Below are 20385 nucleotides of genomic sequence, written 5' to 3' on the forward strand. Positions count from 1 at the left end.
CAGGATTCAAATTTTCTCTTCCCTCAACTCTGTTTTTATGTTAATTTCTTTCATTTTTCTTCCATGTACATTTTTGTTTCTTGAAATCCACTCTTGACATTAGCAAGAAATTATCTTCACCACATTTAGAGTCTCTCTACATCATTGTACCCTTCACTAATTCAATCTTTCATTGTGAAAAATGAATAAATCATGTTCTTAGAATTCTAGTCATTACTTTGCCATGTTTATACATTGATGGACTTATGTTTAAATCATATAATCAAAACAATTATATGTTTTTCTCAAAATTGGTTACTAAAGACATTCTTTTGTACTGGGATCTCCAAATGACCAATTCACTTTTTTATATCTTGCCTTGTATTCCCCCATGCCATTTTGCAATGTTGCACAATTACCCCACAAACTCCTATTTGATTCCTCCATTATTACCAGTTCTACTATTGGAGTGTAACGTTTGCTGATTTTATTATTAAATATTTGAACTGTGTTTTATATGTGATTTGAATTTTAAATGTTTCCTCTGTCAATGTAAATGTTACAAATGTTAAATATGTAATTATGGAAGCTTGATAATGTAACTCTAAATTATGGGGAAATGGAGTTGATAAACAAGACTCTAGTATGTCAATATACAAGCAACAAAACGGAAAGAAAATGTCTAATTATCTTTTCAAAGGGTGGTGGCTTTTTATGTTTTGTTGATAATTTTCATTCTTTATTAATGACTGATCTTACCCATATTTCAATGTCATACTACATTACTAGGAAATGTAGAGATAAAACAAATATCTAAATTCAAAAACCACCCTTCATCAAGATATTTGCCTTGGGCAAGTCACTTTATCCAATCCATTTTACTGGGAGGTTAGGAGAGAAATTGGTATGACGAAGCATTTTGTTTACAGAGTGTCCACAGGAACCTGCCTTCAGAGATCATCACATAAGGCCTAATCTCAGTCCTCAGAAAATTGGAAGTCAAATCAAAAGGGTATAGCAGCATCTCGGTTTTGGAACACTTTGGTAGACCCGCATCTACCGTCTGGTGTATTTTTTTTAAATTAGTCAACTATTTACATAAAGCTCCATTGCTGGATATGCATCTTTCAGGTTGAGGTTTATTTTGCGTTGCATTATTGACTTTTTTTCCCCCCGGAGTGAAAAAATAATAATTACCCAGAATACAGATTTTTAGACACCCTTCTTCGAGATATTTGAGCCGCGTTTCAAAGATACCTCGACCAGAAAGGGTACAAGTGGAAATTTAAATATAAATAGAATGCGTCCGCATTCTCCATAAAAGTGAAATCGGGGAGCAGGTTTGGATTTAGTTCCGGCAAGTGAAACAAACACACGGACGCAGAAATCCCCAGCCCCGCCCGTCGGAATCACCGTCGGTGACACACTTAAGATACGCTTTAAATCCTCATTCCGATCTTGCGTCTCTCAACCACAGCCAGGATTTCAATAACCACGGCATCTCTCGCTTAACTCCGCGGGGAGGGGAGGGGGAGCGTTTACATAATTTGGCCCTTTCTTCTTCTTGACGGCACCGAGGAGATTCGAGGGGAGCTTGAACCATGCCGGAGAAGATGCGTCACAACAACGCTACGTTGACAGAACCTCCCGTGGGATCCGATGCGATCCTCTGCCAGCGCAGCGCAACGGGGGAATACATGTCAAACCCCAAAGTTCCATTTAGAACGCGGCAACACCGCTCGGCCCCGCCCTCTCCGCTCTGCTCCTCCAATCGGGCGGGCCGCCGGGGCGTTGCTCCGCTGTCGTTCCATCCCACCCGGCACCAGCCTCTCGGCCCCAGCCAATGGGAAGCGAGGCGCAGTTGCGAATCCACCTGCGACTCCCGGGAGCCACCTGAGCGAGCGAGAAAAGCCGACAAAACCCGTTTGTGCGGCGATCTGCGTACGATCTTTCTTTCGCTGCTCTTCTTCGCTCTTCCTCATCCCCTCCCTAACTCGCCTGGGCCGCGGCAAAGTTCCCGTCCCAACCAGCCAGGCCAGTTCTGCCACCCACTGACTGCCAGACATGACACAAGAATACGACAAGTAAGTGATCGAGCTGGGTAGACTGGAAGGAGAGGAAAAAGGGGGTGAGTCTGGGCAGGTTCGACCGGTGTGCCTACCCCCTAACCCACACTCCGCCCCCTCCTCCCGTGGGATTTTGGTCACTTTTTTCAGGCTGTTCTTGCGGCTACTAATGGTGGAAGGGGCCAAGCGATCGGAGGCTTTTGAAGGGGGGGGGGGAGGAAGAGGAGGAGGGGGGGGGCAAGCAGCCGTGCCGGTTTCCTCCTCGCCCCGTCTTAAGCCTTCGCAGCGGATCTTAGCTTCTCTGGTTAAGATTGAACCTAGGCAAGCTATCTGAATACGGTAAAGAAGGCCTCCGACCCGGATTAACTGCGTGCAATTTAACAGGCGAACAGATTTGATTCCCGAAATGATCCCAACGCGACCATAAACTAGCCGCCTGTGTGGAGGTGAAGTCAAGAACTGCCGAGGTTTCCGTTCGCTTGCGACACCTGCGCCCGTATTAGTTCGTGTCCCAGCTACAGTTTTACACAACCTACATCCCAGCACGTTGCCTCTCCCAAAAATATTTCCAGTGGCGGGTGGTGGTGCACCGAGTCTTAGTGGCTCGTTTCCCAGAAATCGGATTGCGTGTTGCTTTCTGGAATGGGCGTCCCTTAACTAGGGTCTTCTTCCCTCAGCGTCGGTTGTACAACAAGTCCCATAATACAGAGCCACTGGGTAACTAGCAGAATTGAGATCCTACTGGAAGGCGCCTGTCGGAGGAGTTCGAACGTTGGCGACCGAGCGATCGAAAGTTGAAGTCGAGAGTCAGCGCCAGTTCGCTCGGGGAGCAAGTCTTGCCCGGCAGGGCCGCGCGTGTAAGAGATTGTCGGCTGAACAAGTGGGGTGTGTGTGTGTGTGTCTTTTGTTGATGTTCGCCCACCTGATCACTGTTAAAGAAATAATCCAGCTAAGGATAAAACACTCCAGCCCGCCTTGAGATTCAACAAGGAAGAGAGAGCGTTAAGGGCAGTGGGCTTTAGTGGACTCAGATGGGGGAAACAGGTGTTCAACTTTGCCTAGATCCGGATTGAATTTGCGAACGAATTCCGCTGTGCGTTTGAAAGCCACTGCCTGGGACAGTGTCCCCAAAGCAGAAGAGACAGCAGGGAGGGAGGCTTGGAATTAAGTGGCATTCTTTTGATTCTCTGCCTTCTGATGTTCTGGATTGACTTGGTCAAAGCAGTCTAGTTGCTTTTTTGGATTTTGCGTGGCTCTTTCCACTTGAAGTCATAATTGTGAAGAGCTTGCCTTTGAAACTTGACACCCATGTTGAGTGGTTTGTCATCTCCCCCCCCCCCCTTACATCTTCTCCACCACTGCCTCTTTAAATGTTGAGTGTGATGAATAATCACTTGTATCTCAGGAGGAGCTTAAGGTCCCCACCTTAAGGAGGGGGGGGGAAAGTAATGTCCATGGAGGTGGCTCCAGTGCAACCCTTCGCCTTGCCCAGGGCTGTCCCTTTGACTGATTTATCTAGTGCAGAAACTTAATGAAGGGCTGTACATATATATTTTTTTCTCCTTCTTTGAAGATGAGGACAAGGGCTGGGCAATGAGAGAGCTGCCTTAACTGGGGCATCATTACTTTGGTGTTAATTGCTTTGAATGCTGTTGATTTAAGATTTTGCTGAGCTTTGAGACTGAGGTTCCAGTAGGTCCTGATGTGCAGGCTTATTCCGTGGATATCAAAGAGCCACCTCTTAATGCCTTGTTGAAGAAGCAAAAAAAACCAACACTAATGGATTTTTATGAAAGTCACTCTTTAGGGAAGGTGGATTTGTCCAGGTAATTTTCTCTTTTTGTAGACATTTTTTTAAATGACCTTATATGTGAGTGGGTAAAACATAAAATGATAAGTAATCTCATCTAGCCTGGACTTTAGTTTGTGTATGGTGACTCTGATGTGTCTCTTTTCAAGTGTTTGTGCCTTTATTACTTGTAAAAGAATGGCTATGTAAATTTGGGGATTAGCTTTTTGGACTGATTGCATGCAAAATAGACTTAAGAGCCCGTTTAATAATATTTTTGCTTCATTTCTAGCTAGTATATGGTGAGATAACTTTTTAAACATTTCTTTTAATTAGGTGTTCCACGATAAAGATGGAAGGGAACTTTATTAATGGCAGGTTCATAGAGAAGCTTAGATCTTAGAACTTTGGCTAGGAATATTTATAGAGACACTTTTTGAGAATGCATCACTGCTTGTCCTGGCTCTGGGGACAGAACACTGCTGCTGATAGAATGCTGTCATTCTTTGGGCTCCCAAGTTCTAAATCTAATTTGGTGCTTCAATAGCCATCTGGCCATGCAAAAATTTTGAGAGTGTATTGCTGCTCCAAAATTGAATCTGTATGGATTCTGGCATCCTTTCATCTTCCTACTTTGCAACATGGACTTTATCGAGCTGTCGATGCAACGTATATGCAAGTGTCTCTTTTTAAGAGGACCTTTAGTTGCATTCCACTACTTGTCTACATGTTATCATGCAGGATTGTTGAGAATTGGAGGACAGTCACTGTAAAGGTTTCTTGTTCTAGTGCAATGTTGCCTGGTAGTATGGATAATACTTCTTATGGTAACAGCAAATTTGACTTCTAGAATTGGAGGAGATTTTCCTGCAGATTTAGCTAAGACAAGGTACCTGTTTCCCTTTGGTGCTATACAGTAGCTTTACTCATCCATACCTAAAGGGGCTCCCATTGTGACTGTATATGATTTACCAATAAAGGAGAAAATGTGTAATTTGGGGTTGAAATTAGGGCTCTTTGGTATTCTCTGAGCTTGGAGTTTTTGGGTTTTTTTGGCAGATATTTCATTACCCAAACTAGGTAATATCATCAGTACTAGTTTGTGTAATGAAACGTGCTAGTTTTATTACACAAGAAAACAACCAAGTTCAGGGGATATATGGTGTACTCTGTAATTTGTAGATATTGCTGAGGTCACCTCCAATGATTTTTGTCTAAAACTAGAGCAGTTATGCTGAATCCTGGAATTCGTTTTGTAATGACTACATTTTCTAGTGATAGTAATTAAATCACTAGGAAAACTGCTGTGCTCTAAAATTGTAAGACATTACAATGATATTCCAGAATAAGAGAAGGAGAATATCTTCTATTAATCATACTTTTTAATTGTTGCCTTTAAGGGTGCTCTGTTTGTTTTCTTTACTAAAAGGCATTGCAGAGGAGAGACTTGACAGAATTCATGTATATTGCCAAGTTGTTTTTAAAGATCAAATCCAACTGTGCTCTTTGTCAAGATTTAATAAGTGTGCACAATTTGTAAATGCCTCTTCTCATATACACGTGTGAAGCCAATATATTTAAATTTATTATTACTGAAATACCACTTCTCTATGTAGTCCTTTTCCACAGCAAAATTTGGAAACTGGTCCTGTGGTTGCATGATTATTTTTCAGTAAACCAGACAATCAAAGCTATTTGCTTTTTCAGGGTTTTGCAAATGTGACATACGGTAATATTCTGTTTAATTCATTCTCTCTAAAACTCTCAGAGATTGCTTTATCAAACCATCAAATTAAACAGTCTTTTGTTTGGCAAACTCCTCTGTATTTGGCTCTTTGTTCTCTCAACTTTTTAAAGTTTTTTATTCCCAGTGTTTGTTGGGGGAGATTGAAGTTCCAAATGGCTATCTGCCATTATTTATATTCCGAGTGGCACTTGTTCCTCCCCCCCCCCCGGGCATCACTAGTGTTAAAATATGTCTAAAATGTATTTGCCCACCACAGAGATAATCGATAGGTGAGGTATCCATGTTGTGATTATGTGGGTACATAAATTCACAGAGGAACTGTCAATCATCAATCAATCATCCTAATCCATACTCATTAGGTGGGAGGAAAAAACACTAGACAGCCAAAGTGAAATGGACATAATAGATTGATGCATGAAACTCTGGTGGGCTAAAACTTTTTGGTAGGCAAAAGAAGGAACAAGAATGTTCTGAGCTTTTAATTGCATTAAGTTTTAAAAGAAAAAAAACACCCCTTAAATATGTTTCTTCTTTGGCTGTTCTAGCTTTACAGAGCTCTGATCAAGGAGGTGTGACAAATTGATTCTTTTAAAATTGTTCCCTAAACATCCCTATAAGTCTTTAAGTCTTGTATTTAAAACTACTTCCACTGAGATTTGAAGGAAACTCATTTGTAAAACTTGTTGAACCAAAGGTTCCTAACAGCTGCAACGCATTTAACAATTTCCAAAAATGATTAGAAAAGGAAATATGTGAATTTAGTGTCCTTTCAAAGATACCAACCGTAGTATGAGCAAGATGGCTATTCCCTCCTTTCCCAGAGCTCTAAATCCACCAGAGACCCCTGTCTTTCAATCTCCTCCTGAGGAGGAATTGAATGGAGCATTTGTGGGCAATCTCAAGTCCTTCTCTTGTTTAGGGAGGAATTACGAAAAGCCACTCTATTCCACGTTCCACTGGCTCTGCTTTTACTAGAACTGTCCTGGGTTCACTTATGTTTTTCCCAGAACATAGTGACCTGTATTTCACTAGGTACTGGGAAAGACATACGGTAGTTCCGTATTCTGTGTTCTGTAAGCATGACTCCAAAAAAAGTCCTAACATTTTATCGTCTGAAGAACCGCTGTATTATAACTACTTTATCCCTGTAACACATTACTGCTGTAATGTTTTGCTATCTTTTTTTTTCTTTTTTGCAAATTATTGAAGCAGAAAACAAACTGGTACTTATGAAGTAATTACAAGCACAATAGAAGACTTATTTGCAGATCTTGCCAAATGCTTTTTTAGTATTGTATGGCTAGTTCTCTCTGCCAGTCGACTCATCAGAACTTAAAACTTGACACAGAACAGCTGTCAAAAATATACACATTTTGAGGGCTTTTTTTTTTTTTTTTAGAAAACATGGTCTCATTTTCCTAAAAGAACCTGCCGTTTTATTCAGAGATTGAGTTACTGCCAAACCCTGGGCTTTGTTGATAGCTCTAGAGATAATTCTTTCTACACTCCTTTTTAACAGAGCTAGCTTAGCTTTAAGGCATTTGAGGATTTTATTTGGGGATGATGCAATGAGAACGAGTTTGCCTTTTTTATATATTAGCAATGGTATAATTTGGGGGTCTGCCAGTTGAGACCAAATGACAGGGCCATTATTTTTCAGAAAAAATACCATCTCATAATTTCCCCTGCTACTAGATCATCTTATGGATGTCAGATACCATAATAATTTACCCAGAAATGAATAAGTACAAATCTTTTGACTCATTTATTTAATTGGGTTGTCTTTATCTAGTTTTGGGAATTGTGTGGAAAACAGATTATCCTTTAGGTCAGCAGCTCTCAATCCATGGACCCCTGTGGGGGGCGCAATGTCATCACAGGGGGCCGTGAAGGCTTGAAGAAATGTTATGATTTAAATCTTGGGGGTCTGTGGCAGTGGTGGGTTTCAAATTTTTTTACTACCGGTTCTGTGGGCGTGGCTTGGTGGGCATGGCAGGGGAAGAATACTGTAAAATCTCCATTCCCACCCCAATCCAGGGGAAGGTTACTGCAAAATCCCCATTCCTCCCGATCAGCTGGGACTTGGGAGGCAGAGAATAGATGGGGGCAGGGCCAGTCAGAATTTTTACTATCGGTTCTCTGAATTACTCAAAATTTTCACTATCGGTTCTCCAGAACTGGTCAGAACCTGCTGAAACCCACCTCTGGTCTGTGGCCATGGCCCATGGCCACAAAAGATATTTAAAGAGGGTCCATGTTAAAGAAAAGGTTGAGAACCACTGCTTTATATCATATTATGCAGAAATAGTGAACTTGCAAAAGTTTGCAAACTTTTAAATTGCTACTGTAGGAAACCACTTAGCTGAATTCACATCCAAATCCTAATTCCAACTGAGGTGTTGGATGAAATTTGTTCTACCTTAAGCAGAAGTAGTTGAAAAAGAGGTGAAGGACCTCAAAACTCAAACACTTCATGAAAACTGAGGTGGCTTTTGGTAGAATCTCCCCTAATAGAACCTTTTATAGCTCTTCCTAGTCTTCCAACAGCAGGAAAACACTTCATTGGTTTATTAAATGCCTTGATGTGCTCTTCCATATGCTACACAGATTGTGCTTCACTTATTTCACTAAACCACAATAGGAGTTGCTTAGTATATTCTCCCACACTTTCAGCTGTGGTTCATTAAATAAACCATGTTTTGTTTAAGTGTCTATGGAGATTCTCAGTCATTCAGGCCATGGTTGTCCCAAAAGTGCATTTTCAAAAGTCAGCTAGACTTTGCTGCCTCTTGAAAAGGCACCTTTCAAACATGTTTTGTTTAATTTAAAGTATTAAATCATATACCGGTAAGTGAATATCTGTACTCTCAGCCAATAGTAACTTTACAGATGGTGTTGGACAATTCTTAAATAAAAGACTTTGTACTTAAAATACATTTTTGACTATAACTATTTGGCAGAAATATCAAAATATTTCATAATGCAGGTGTCTTTTGGAGATGGATGATTTTCTTGTTGAAGCAGTAGGAATAATAAAACTGTACTATTAAAACTGTACTGTTTGGACTGAATTAATCCTAAATTTTATTATTAAACTGCAACAGCTTGCATAGGAAGACAGGAGACTTCGGGCAGGAACATAATCTTGATGCAACATCTACTAATCACTGGGTGGTTGTTATGTAGATGAGGGTAGCTTTAATCTGCTAGAGAAATCATGCATATTATTCATGGCTCTTTGTTAGAGGATAAGGGAGGGAAATAAGTAGAAAGTGTTGCACAGAACTTCTCACACATTTTGGGAATGCTTGGTGACTGTATGGGCAGAGCTTCCAGATGAAGGACATCAAAAAGCAATCTTAATTGTTCCATTAAATATAGCAAAACAACCTGTAAATGATGGACCTGCCTTGACTTCTGAAGCAAGTAGAATTTTAGTTTGGCTGTATAATAGATTAAGGAGGATATTAGGCAGGCAAAGGTAGAGAAAGAGGATGGAAAGCAACAACTGCAATTACCCTGCGGAATCAAGATCTTGTCTGATGTTTTCGGTTGCTAACAACTGGTCAGTGAGTCTGCTTAAAATACACTCCATTTCTAGATTACCCTTTCTGCCATTAGAGAAAATCTGTTCTTGGGAATGCCAGTCCAATTTCAGCCAACAAAGACACCATTTCAATATATTTGATGTGACTCATAAAACAACTACTGTAGATGTCCAGACAGGATGATGTAGTAGAAAGGAGAATGGATAATGTCATGGTCCCACATAATAAAGGATTTAGAGCTGTGCTAATTTAAAGGAGAAAAGGTGCTTTGGAATTCACATTGCACCTGTCAGAAGCTACTTAAAGAAACTGTCTCTTTCCATGGGCACACACAGTGGCAGATATACAGTCCCAGGAAAATATGCTTTTGATTTAAGGAAATGCTGATTGGCTTAACGTGCACACCCACACGCATTCCAAGTCAGCCTTCAAAGCCAGATCTCTGCATAGCCCGACTAGAATTTTAAAAGTAACCACTAGAACTTAGATTTTCATCATGGAATTAAATTTTTAGCTACTGTAGGACTTGTAAAACATGGATTTTGAAGACAGTAACTGTTCACAGCTAAATGGACTGAATAAAACATCTCAGCTCTTTCTAGAGCATTAGGCCTGTTCTAAACGTTACCTGTGGATTTTTAATAGGACAAATCCTTTTTCAGAAGAGTGTACAGATCAGGGGTGGGTTCTACTTACCTTTACTACCGGTTCGCAACGGGATTGCACATGTGCTGAGCTGCACATGCGCTGAGCTGCACATGCGCAGATCACCTATGACAACATCCAGGTCAGTGGGCGGAGCCTCACGCCAGTTTTACTTCCGGTTCTACAGAACCGGTCCGAACTGGGGGCAACCCACCGCTGGTACAGATGGTAAATCAGGTTAAGGTGGGAAAAATATATTGCTTGACAGGCATTATTTGGACTTTCAGGAATGGTGATAAATACCAAAGTGCCCCTTAGGCTGTATACCTTTCACGAGGTTATATCTAATTCGGCTTAATCCAGCTGGCCAGTGATTTAAAATACTATTTAATCCATTGTTTCATTTGGGATTTGCTGAAATAGAATAGTAAATATTATACCATGCCTCAGGTTTTTAGATATCTCTGCTGAGAATTTTCATGAAAATACTATGTAAATAACGTGGGAGAAAAGTACGGTATATCCTGTGTGAAATCCCACACAATGTGCCCTATGGAGCAGTGGAGACTACTACTGGATTCCACCCCAGATGATAAATTCTATCCAGATTGAAAACTTCAGAGAAATCTAGGCGATTTTCTGGCTTTCTCTAACACAAATTATAGCCCAGAGTAAATGAAGCAATTTCTGTTCTATAATCTGAAAGTTTGAACGATAGAATTGGAAAGGACTTCAGAGCTTATTTTATTCTGCCTCACTACTGAAGCACTTTGCATTAAGGGTTGCTCAACTGCTTTTGTAAAGGAGAATATACGGGTCGAAATGGGCTGTACTGCTGGCTGACCACTTTTACTGAACGGAAACTTCTCCTAATACAGAATATAGCCTGAATCTGTGTGGTTCAAGTCATTGGTTCAGATCATTACTGCCAAGTCAGTCGTGACAATTCTACTTCTTCCTCAGTATGACAACCTGAAGTCTAAAGTCATACGTCCCCTCAGTCTTCTCTTCTGCAGGCAAACATATGTAGTTCCTTGCAGAACTTGATTTCCCGTCCTCTCACCATTTTGGTTGCCCTGTTCTGAATTCCCTCATTTATTGATGTCCTTTTTAGACCGCAGTGCCAAGAACAACATGCTATTCCAATGTTATCTAAGCAAAGCAGAGCAGATTGGGACAATTTCTTCCTGTGCTCTATGTTTCTGGACTCTGTGTTAATATAGTCCAAAATAGCATTTGTTCTCTTCACAACCTCATTACAACTATTGGCTCATGTTCAACTTATGATCTTCTACAGAACACCTAGATATTTTTCAAACATACTACTACCAAGCCAGGTGCTCCCCATCCTATACTTATACTCTTTTGTTTCACTCCCTAGCTTTAGGATTTTGCAAATCTCCCAATTAAATTTGTCTTGTTTGTTTTGGCCCATTGTTCAAATCTGACTAGGTCTTTTCTCTTCCTCTTCTAAATTGTTAACCCCTTCTAGGATGGGCCATCTGAAAATTAGCTAATCGTCTGGGTACAGGTCGTTAATATAAAGTTTGGACAGCTGGAGACTTGTGGTATTCCTCTTGATATTATTACTCTGCAAGTTGATGTAGAATCCAGTATGAGTACTTTGTGGAAATGGTTATTCAGTGAATAAGGAGACCCCAGCTTAGTCGAAAATTACAGACCGATCTCTCTTTGCTGCATCACCTGCAAAGTCATGGAATCAATCATCAACCAATCCATTACCTCACACTTAGAAACTAACAACCTACTCTCCAATAAACAATTTGGTTTCAGGAAAAAATTATCATGTAACTTACAACTTCTCCACTGTAAAAACATATGGACTACAAATCTGGATCAAGGCAAATCAATAGATGCAATCTACATAGACTTCTGCAAAGCTTTTGACTCAGTAGTACACGATAAACTTCTCCTAAAACTAATATCCTATGGCATCTCAGGACCCCTTCACAAATGGATATCTGCTTTTCTGTCTAACAGACAACAAGTGGTCAAAATTGGCAATGCTTTATCAAATCCTGTTCCTGTCAAGAGTGGTGTTCCTCAAGGCAGCGTCCTTGGACCAACACTCTTTATACTATACATTAATGATCTTTGTGACCATATCTCAAGTAATTGTGTTCTCTTTGCTGACGATGTCAAACTATTTAACACCACAGACAATACTTCTATCATTCAAAACGACCTTGACCATCTAACCGCTTGGTCTAAAAATTGGCAGCTCCAAATTTCAACCAGCAAATGCTCAGTCTTACATATAGGAAAAAAGAACCCAAACACTAAGTACATACTAGATGGACATTACCTTACAGACCGACCCCCTCCCGTTAAAGAACTTGGAGTTTTTATGTCAAATGATCTAAGTGCCAAAGCCCACTGCAACTACATAGCAAAAAGCTCTAAGAGTTGTAAACCTAATCTTGTAGCTTCTTTTCCAAAACACCACACTACTAACCAGAGCATATAAAACATTTGCTAGACCAATTCTAGAATACAGCTCGCCTGTTTGGAACCCTCACCACATCTCTGACATCAATACAATTGAACGTGTCCAGAAATATTTTACAAGAAGAGTTCTCCATTCCTCTGAAAACAATAAAATACCTTATCCCACCAGACTCGAAATCCTAGGCTTAGAAAACTTGAACCCCGTCGCCTTTGACAAGACCTAAGTCTAACTCACAGAATCATCTATTGTAATGTCCTTCCTGTCAAAGACTACTTCAGCTTTAATTGCAATAATACTAGAGCAATCAATAGATTAAAACTTAATGTCAACCGCTTTAATCAAGATTGCAGAAATTATCACTTCTGTATCATGATCATCAGTCTTTCCAATACTTTACCTGAATCTGTTGTCTCTTCCCATAATCCCAAAAACTTTAACCAAAAACTTTCTACTATTGACCTCACCCCATTCCTAAGAGGACCATAAGGGGCGTGCATAAGCGCACAAACGTGCCTACCGTTCCTGTCCTATTGTTTTTCTTTTCTTCTTCCTATATATATATATATATATATATGCTTATACCTCCTTATATTTACTCATATAAGTGTTTATATACTATATAATCTTTTTGTATGATACCTACATATATTGTTGTGACAAAATAAATAAATAAATAAATAAATAAATAAATAAATAAATAAATAAATAAATAAATAAATAAATAAATAATGAAACCAACAGTTGTATCATCTGGGCCCCATTTTATCCTTTCTAAAAAAAAGGGACGTGTGAGGAAGAGTGATATCCATTTTCTCCAGCCAAGTGGCACTTAGATATTTGGGAATTATTGGTTTGGTATTGTGGAAATTATTTTTTATTTATTTTATTTTATTTATTTTGTCACAACAATATATATAAGCATCATACAAAAAGATTATATAGTATATAAACATATATATGAGGGAATATTAGGAGGTATAAGCATATATATATATATAAGAAGAAGAAAAAAGAAAAAAAACAATAGGACAGAACGGTAGGAACGTTTGTGCTCCTATGCATGCCTCTTATGTCCTAATAGGCCCCAATATTAGTGCTTGACAAAAAAGAGCGTCCTTTGTAGGTTTCTGCTACTTTTGCTTCAAGGACTGATAGTATCTTATGTTTACATGTAGTTCCAGCCCTTCCAGAAATATACAGTATGAAGCAAAACTCTTGATTCTGTCTTAAGTGTTAACTAAATCTTGTGCATACTCAAGGACAAACTGTGTTTTAACCGGTTTAAAGCCAGCTCAAGCCGCATTATCTCATCTGTAGGGACAAAGCAGATATTGGATAAACAGCTTTTTAGAAAGTACCTTAAAAATGTGTTGAATATTTTTAACACATTTATTAGGCCAAAGAAAGCCTTTTAGATAGTGGGCATTACTCTGTGCAAGTTTCCTTCTACGCATGTTTGTTTGTTTGTTTGTTCATTCATTCATTCATTCGATTTCTATAGCCACCCGACTTAACCAACTTGATTCTGGATAGCTACAGAAATCAAATAAATAGATAAATAAGTATGCATGCTGAAATAAGAAATAGACAGACCCACTGAGTTTAATTTCTTTCCATTTCTGGTGATCCGAGTCACCAGAAATGGAAAGTCTCACTTGAATTGGACCCGAAATGTGGATTTCGAGGGCAAAAATGGTCATATTGGTGTTGCCTTTTACACTGGTTTCTATACCGGTTGAATTGATAGGGGTAAGATTGTTGGCTAGAGAAGATTTTGAATGTATCCAGCACAGGGGAGGCTACAGGTAGCTCTGAATTGCTGTGTTCTAGCTCAGGGGTCCCCAACCCTCAGTCTGTGGAATGGCACTGGACCATGGAAACAAGCAAAGTCCCATCTGTGGGATGTAGGCACCATGCAAAACTACGCCCCCTCCAGTTGGCAGAAAAATCTTTCTCCATGGAGTCGGTTCCTAGTGCCCCAAAGGCTGGGGGGGCCTCTGTTCTAGCTCACTAGATGAGAGAAAGCTTTGAGACTCTATCCAAAACACAGAAATCAAATTGATATTTTTAAAATAGAGGTTTGTGTGTTTGCCTTTTGCTTTTCAAGTTTGCATTACTCGTTCTATAAAAATTAACTTCTCTGAAGCTTTTTCTATAAAGATGTTGACTTTAAGTTTTAAACTTAATGGGAGATAATAATTTATTGTAAAAACAAATGTCTCTTACATATTAAATTCCAGCTAGGTTTTATACCTGTTATCTACCTGTAGCTCAAATCTTCAAGCATGACTGGGAGGCCTCTTGACTAATTATCTGATTTGATGTCAGGCAGATACCAGCAGGTCCTTACATCCTTAAAGCACATAAGAAATTTCTAAGTTAGAGGTGTGCAAACAGGGTCCTAGGCAGTGATGGGATTCAACCAGTTTGCACCACTTCGGGAGAACCGGTTGTTAACTTTCTGAGCAGTTTGGTGAACTGGTTGTTGGAAGAAATCATTAGGGCAGAGAACCGGTTGTTAAATTATTGGAATCCCACCACTGGTCCTAGGGCTGTCTGTCCTTCTCATTTGGGTACTGTAAGCAGAACTCCTCCAGAAAATGTCACCAAATTTGAAATTTTAATAGGCCAAAGTGGAAAATGATGAACTATTATGGTGATAATCATGCTAACTGCATCACACCTAAATAAGGACATTAAATTTATCTTTCTGTCATGGCCCAATCTGATATTCATTGGTGGTTCGTTCCAAGACCAAATCAATTTTTGAGCTTACAACATGTTATAAATCCCTCCAATATTCTAAACTTTCTCCAAATTTTGGCTTGCCAGGCTGATGGGGAATACTGAAATTCCAGTGCATGTCGAAGTTAGTTTCACGACCCCAGAAGAAAATTGGAAAATGAATGGGTTCAACATTACTGTTACTGTTTATAATTTCCAAAGATTGATCATCAATAGTTAATGAAAATGAAAATATTTTGCCTCCTTGGATTCCTGAAAAATAGAATTGGGCTAGTATAATACTGTATGTACATTGTATAATAATAAAGTTGAACATCAAATTTCATAGCTGGGAAACAGTCTGTGAGCTGTGGCCCTTTGCTGCAGAATGAATTGAGCCTGGCCAAGGTGTAAGCTATTAATTTAATATGCACATCTTACAAAATGTTGTGTTTATTTGTGCGCTTTGAGTTGTGAATCGAGTCAGACTATGCCAGTTAACCATGGTGGGTCAGATAATGGGTACCCTTCAGATTGTGATCCAACATTTTCACCGTAAGTCGTAATGTGGTTTGTTTTGAGTAAGTTTGAATCTGATCATTATGGCTTAGTATCAGTGGTGGGTTTCAAATTCTTTTACAACCAGTTCTGTGGGTGTAGCTTGGTGGGCATGGCATGGTTTGGTGGGCATGGCAGGGGAAGGATACTGCAAAATCTCCATTCCCCCCCCAATCCAGGGGAAGGTTACTGCAAAATCCCCATTTCCTCCCAATTAGCTGGGACTTGGGAGGCAGAGAATAGAAGGGGGTGGGGCCAGTCAGAATTTTTACTACCAGTTAAACCTGCTAAAACCCACCTCTGCTTAGTATGTAAGACAACCTACAACTCCTAGATTCATGTTAAATGTGGTCAATGGCACCAAGGGCACTGTAGTCTGACACATACACAACTTTAATGGGTTGTGAAAGTACTTTACCTTCTGGAGGCCAATCAAAGTTTGTGTTCAGCTTCTTTGTAATTGCACTTTGTTCAATCTTTCTCTCTCTTTCCCTTTCTCTCTCAAGCAAAAGGCCTGTCCTGGTTCTTCAGAATGAAACCCTCTATTCCCAAAGGCGACCATACACTAGTGAGGATGAAGCCTGGAAGTCCTTCCTTGAAAACCCCCTTACAGCAGCTACCAAAGCCATGATGAGCATCAACGGGGATGAGGACAGTGCAGCTGCTTTGGGCCTCTTGTACGACTACTATAAGGTAGCTCATGGGAGCTTAGGACTGCTGGAATTTAATTTGCATTCTTCACGCTGGGGTTAGCAACAGTAAACTGTATGGGTTTCTGTCAGCCTCACGTTACTATTAAGACCTAAATAGCTGAACACCGCATTCTAGAGTCAGACATGACTGGACAGGGAAATCTTTACTGTTATCTACTTTTCTCTCCTCCCTAGATCAGGGGTCTGCAACCTTAAACACTCAAAGAGCCATTTGGACTCATTTCCCACAGAAAAGAAAACACCGGGAGCCACAAAACCCTTCCCGTGCGTGACTATTTCTTGAGCGGCCACAAAACTAGCATATGTAGTTGAATTAAACGTTCTGTTTTCTTCTGAAACTTTTCTTTTCTTGGATTTATCCATGGTTGGCCTACCGGGGAGATTGAAAAGCTTAATAATTTGCATGCCAGCGGGTGTTGCACAATGGTGGTTGTGACGCATATTTTGAGAGACAGGGAGCCGCAGCAGAGGGGTGAAAGAGCCATATGTGGCTCCAGAGCTGCAGATTGCTGACCCCTGTCCTAGGGTTATAAGCCCAACACAAGTATGAGAACTGATTTCCCTTCAGAACTAACTGTCAGACTGAAGAGAGCTGTTGTAAAGGCCTCTGTGGTTTATTTCATTTGGGTTTGGTTAATTTTATTTTACAGTATTTGTATATTAAATCAAAGCAGTGTATATGCATGGTTATTACGTATGTAGATATATGATTATTATGCATATTGTTTCTGATGTGTCTTCTCTGTAAACTGCCAAGAATCCTTAGGGATTCAGTGATGTAGCCATCATTGTCATCATCATATCATCATCACCATCATCACCATCATCTCGCCATCATCATCTTTTAATAGTCTATTGGACCTGGAGTTTCAACACAGAATTCCTGAAATATATAGACCAACCCTGAAAATTCTATGTTCTGATTATGAGAACTTTCCAAGGTGGCTTATGGTTGACTTACAAGCAAACAAAGCACTGCCTACAGTTGAGTCTGTATTTTTCCAGTGCTTCTTGTCTCACGTACGACTGCACACATACACACCCCTCTGATTTGCTAAGTTGTGCTTAAAGCCATTTTGTACAACATTCTTGCCTTTTTGACAAATAGTCAGCTGCTTAAAGAGGGTGTTCCCACTGTCATTTATATGGTTTGTGTTTAGCGGACAAAATTGTTTGGATGCAAAGGTGCTGCTGATACAGCAGATTTCCATGCTGGAGGATACTGAGCTAACAAGCAAATTGCTTTGTAAAAAAATGTTATTAAAGTACAGATAATCTACTTCATGTTTACTAAAGCTGTGATCATCATTCATTTTTATTTTTTTCAGACTGTAGAATTACTACAATATTTGCATCATGTCTTAAAAGCAAATGTTAAACTGAAATAGGAGATATAACAAATAGAATGTCTTGGCCATAATCTCCTATTTGATTGATAAAACAATTCTGAAGTTGTTAGCTTTGAAACAAGACTGATTGTTTTTAGCGGATATTGCCAAGCCAAATACTTATGCTTTTAAAATGTATTTGTGATACAGTGTATTCTGGTAATTGTTAATATCCTAAAACAACTATGCTTAGTTATTGTCCTTTTAATAAAGTAATTGATACATTTTATATTCCAAGGTTCCCCGGGAAAGGAAAGCTTCTACAGTGAAACCAGATGTAGACCAGTCTGATCAAGATCATGGGAAAAGGTTCAGTATTCAGTTTTGAAATGGGTATAGATACCTGTTTTAAGATAGGATCCTTTTTAAAGAAAGGAATAATTTTTAACTACATTGAGATTTGTGTTTTTTTTTATAGTGAGTTGACACCAAGATTTTGTTTACCTTCAGCTGTTGGTTAAATCAAAGTATCTTAGCTTATACAAATTGGTTAGCTGCAATATTTGTGTTAGCAAATCAGACTACTGTATGGCAAAACCAATCAACCAAGTTATGGTTTAATTAGGGCATGATAGGAACCCAGTGAAAGACTTTTTCAAATTGTTTAAAGCTTGAGTTTATCCAGATATAATCAGCCAGTTCGCACCAATTTGGCAGAACCGGTTGTTAACTTTCTAAGCAGTTTGGAAACCGGTTGTTGGAAGAAATCTTATTTTGTTCTTTTCCACTTTACAGGACTAATCCTGTAAAGAAGGCAGGAAGGAAACATTCTGGTGTTGTTTCTAGCATAATCTTTATTGCCCTGTTTACAGAAACTGCCTCTCTGGTTAGCCCTTATTACATTGTAACCGCTAAGGCGAAGTGCCCATTGATGTGAGTGATGTTGAGTTGGACACAGTCACATGACTACCAAGTCATGCCTACCACACAGTCACATGACTACTAAGCCATGCCTACCCAACTGGTCATTAGAGCAGAGAACCGGTTGTTAAATTATTTGAATCCACCACTGGATATAATACAAATGTAACTCCACTCTTGTTCTCAGCTTACTGTAGGTAGATTAACATAAATAAAGAAGTGTCTGGCTTATATGACTAAACTTGGGTATGTCAAAAAGAATAAATTCTTGGAAAATTCAAACACTAGGCGTGTCCCAAAAGTCATCCACATTTTTGTCCAGATTATCAGTACAGATCTATATAAAATGCTGCAGCTTAATTTTGAAAAATGGCAGGGATATGATTATTGTTTCTCGTTTACAACTCAGAACTGTGTCATTTCATCAAAAGTAGTTGAAATGAAGAGTCTGCCACTAGCTTCTCTCTCAGCTTCAGATTTGAGGGGACTCAAATATAGAACAAAAGTTTCCCATTTCTCATAGCTAGATATCTGTTTCAATTATAACCTGAATCTTTCAATTGTTAGGAGTTTCTGATGGTGCTTTTATAACTAATTATGCAATGTGATCTTGCTACCTTTGACTATATGAGCATTCGAAGATTTACCTGTTTGGCTTTTAATTTATAGTTGCACTGTCTTTACTTGAGATACTTGGTCTCTGATGCAAATGTATATTTTGTGAATGCAACTGTTAGTGTAAAGCCTCAAGCTAGACATACCAACTGTAGGATGGTGCTAAAGAATTTCTGAGAGATTCCAGGAACTGAAAGATAGTCACCGATTAAAGAGGGCAAAGGACTTATCCCAATATTCAAAAATGCTAAGTTTGAAAGAAAGTTTATATGCATCTGTTTTGCCCCCTTTATCTCTAGTCTGAAGAAAATAAAAAAAAGGGGAACAAAAGTGAATGGGTCAGAAATCTTCCCTCAGTGCTTAGTATTTCTATTGTCTTTTCTTCCAACAATGTGTTATCTGGATTAGTTTTTTGCTCACTGGTAGCAATAGGAGAATAATTCACGGAGGAAAGGTAACATCAAACAGGCTTCGGCATTAGCGTCTCTCCTCTTGAGATTGATTCTTTCTGCCATACACTTAATCTACCACTCAATCAGTTCTCTTGTTTGTTTAGGAACAGTATGCCAAACCTGATGGAACAGTCACTTATTTCTGCTGGGGAGAACAGAGTGCAAGTCTTGAAAAACATGCCTTTGAATATTGTCCTTCCACACAGTTCCCAAATGGGCATTGACAAGAGGGGCCACCTGACAACCCCAGATACTACAGTCACTGTCTCCATTGCATCTATGCCCACTCATTCAATCAAGACAGAAACTCAGTCGCACAGTTTCACTGTGGGCATCCCTCCAAATGTCTATCACCCAGAAGCACCGGAGAGGGTGGTGGCTTTAGATCGGAGCCTCAACACTGACCAGTTTAGCACCAACAGCCAGCCTCAAAATTCCCAGCGACGTACTCCTGATTCCACTTTCTCAGAGTCTTTTAAAGAAGGTGTGCAAGAGGTACAGAATTAACCTGCATCTTTTGCTTATGGGGTTCTTAGCCTAGAACTGGGCCTTCTGTAGTGACGAAGAAAAGCCGTACAACGTAACGTTGGAATGTGACAATTGGCCTTCCAGAGAGTTATGAAAATGAGTTCTTAAAGTTGCAAATTATGACTATAGATATAATAAAAACAGTAAAAGTAACAGTATTTTTGTGAACAAAATAATAGATGGGATTAATTATAAGAACTTTGATGTAACAGATGTCAATCCTGCTCATTGTCCAGACTCTGCTATAGACATTCATGTACGGTAATCACTATAGATTCTGAGTAAACATAATGAGATTATGT

At 39.5% G+C, this 20385-nt stretch overlaps 1 protein-coding gene across 5 annotated transcripts in view; it reads left to right on the forward strand.

Annotated features, from left to right (window-relative positions):
• The first annotated feature begins 1853 nt into the window (after positions 1-1853).
• The window catches only part of GRHL1 (grainyhead like transcription factor 1), a 66057-nt gene continuing 47525 nt past the window's right edge, over positions 1854-20385 (forward strand). Inside the window, exons 1-5 of one of the 5 annotated variants that reach the window (XM_058178328.1) lie at positions 1854-2063; positions 2723-2930; positions 16033-16219; positions 17866-17936; positions 19660-20050. In XM_058178328.1, the coding sequence (XP_058034311.1) occupies positions 16154-16219; positions 17866-17936; positions 19660-20050 (528 nt within the window). In that variant the 5' untranslated portion in view covers positions 1854-2063; positions 2723-2930; positions 16033-16153. Of the gene's footprint in view, positions 2064-2083; positions 2108-2722; positions 2931-2971; positions 3872-16032; positions 16220-17865; positions 17937-19659; positions 20051-20385 lie in introns of those variants that run through there. The other 4 variants (XM_058178319.1, XM_058178310.1, XM_058178337.1 and 1 more) reach the window with 4 other exon arrangements.

This window comes from Ahaetulla prasina, chromosome 1 (assembly GCF_028640845.1).
Source record: "Ahaetulla prasina isolate Xishuangbanna chromosome 1, ASM2864084v1, whole genome shotgun sequence".
NCBI classification, from domain to species: Eukaryota; Metazoa; Chordata; class Lepidosauria; order Squamata; family Colubridae; genus Ahaetulla; species Ahaetulla prasina.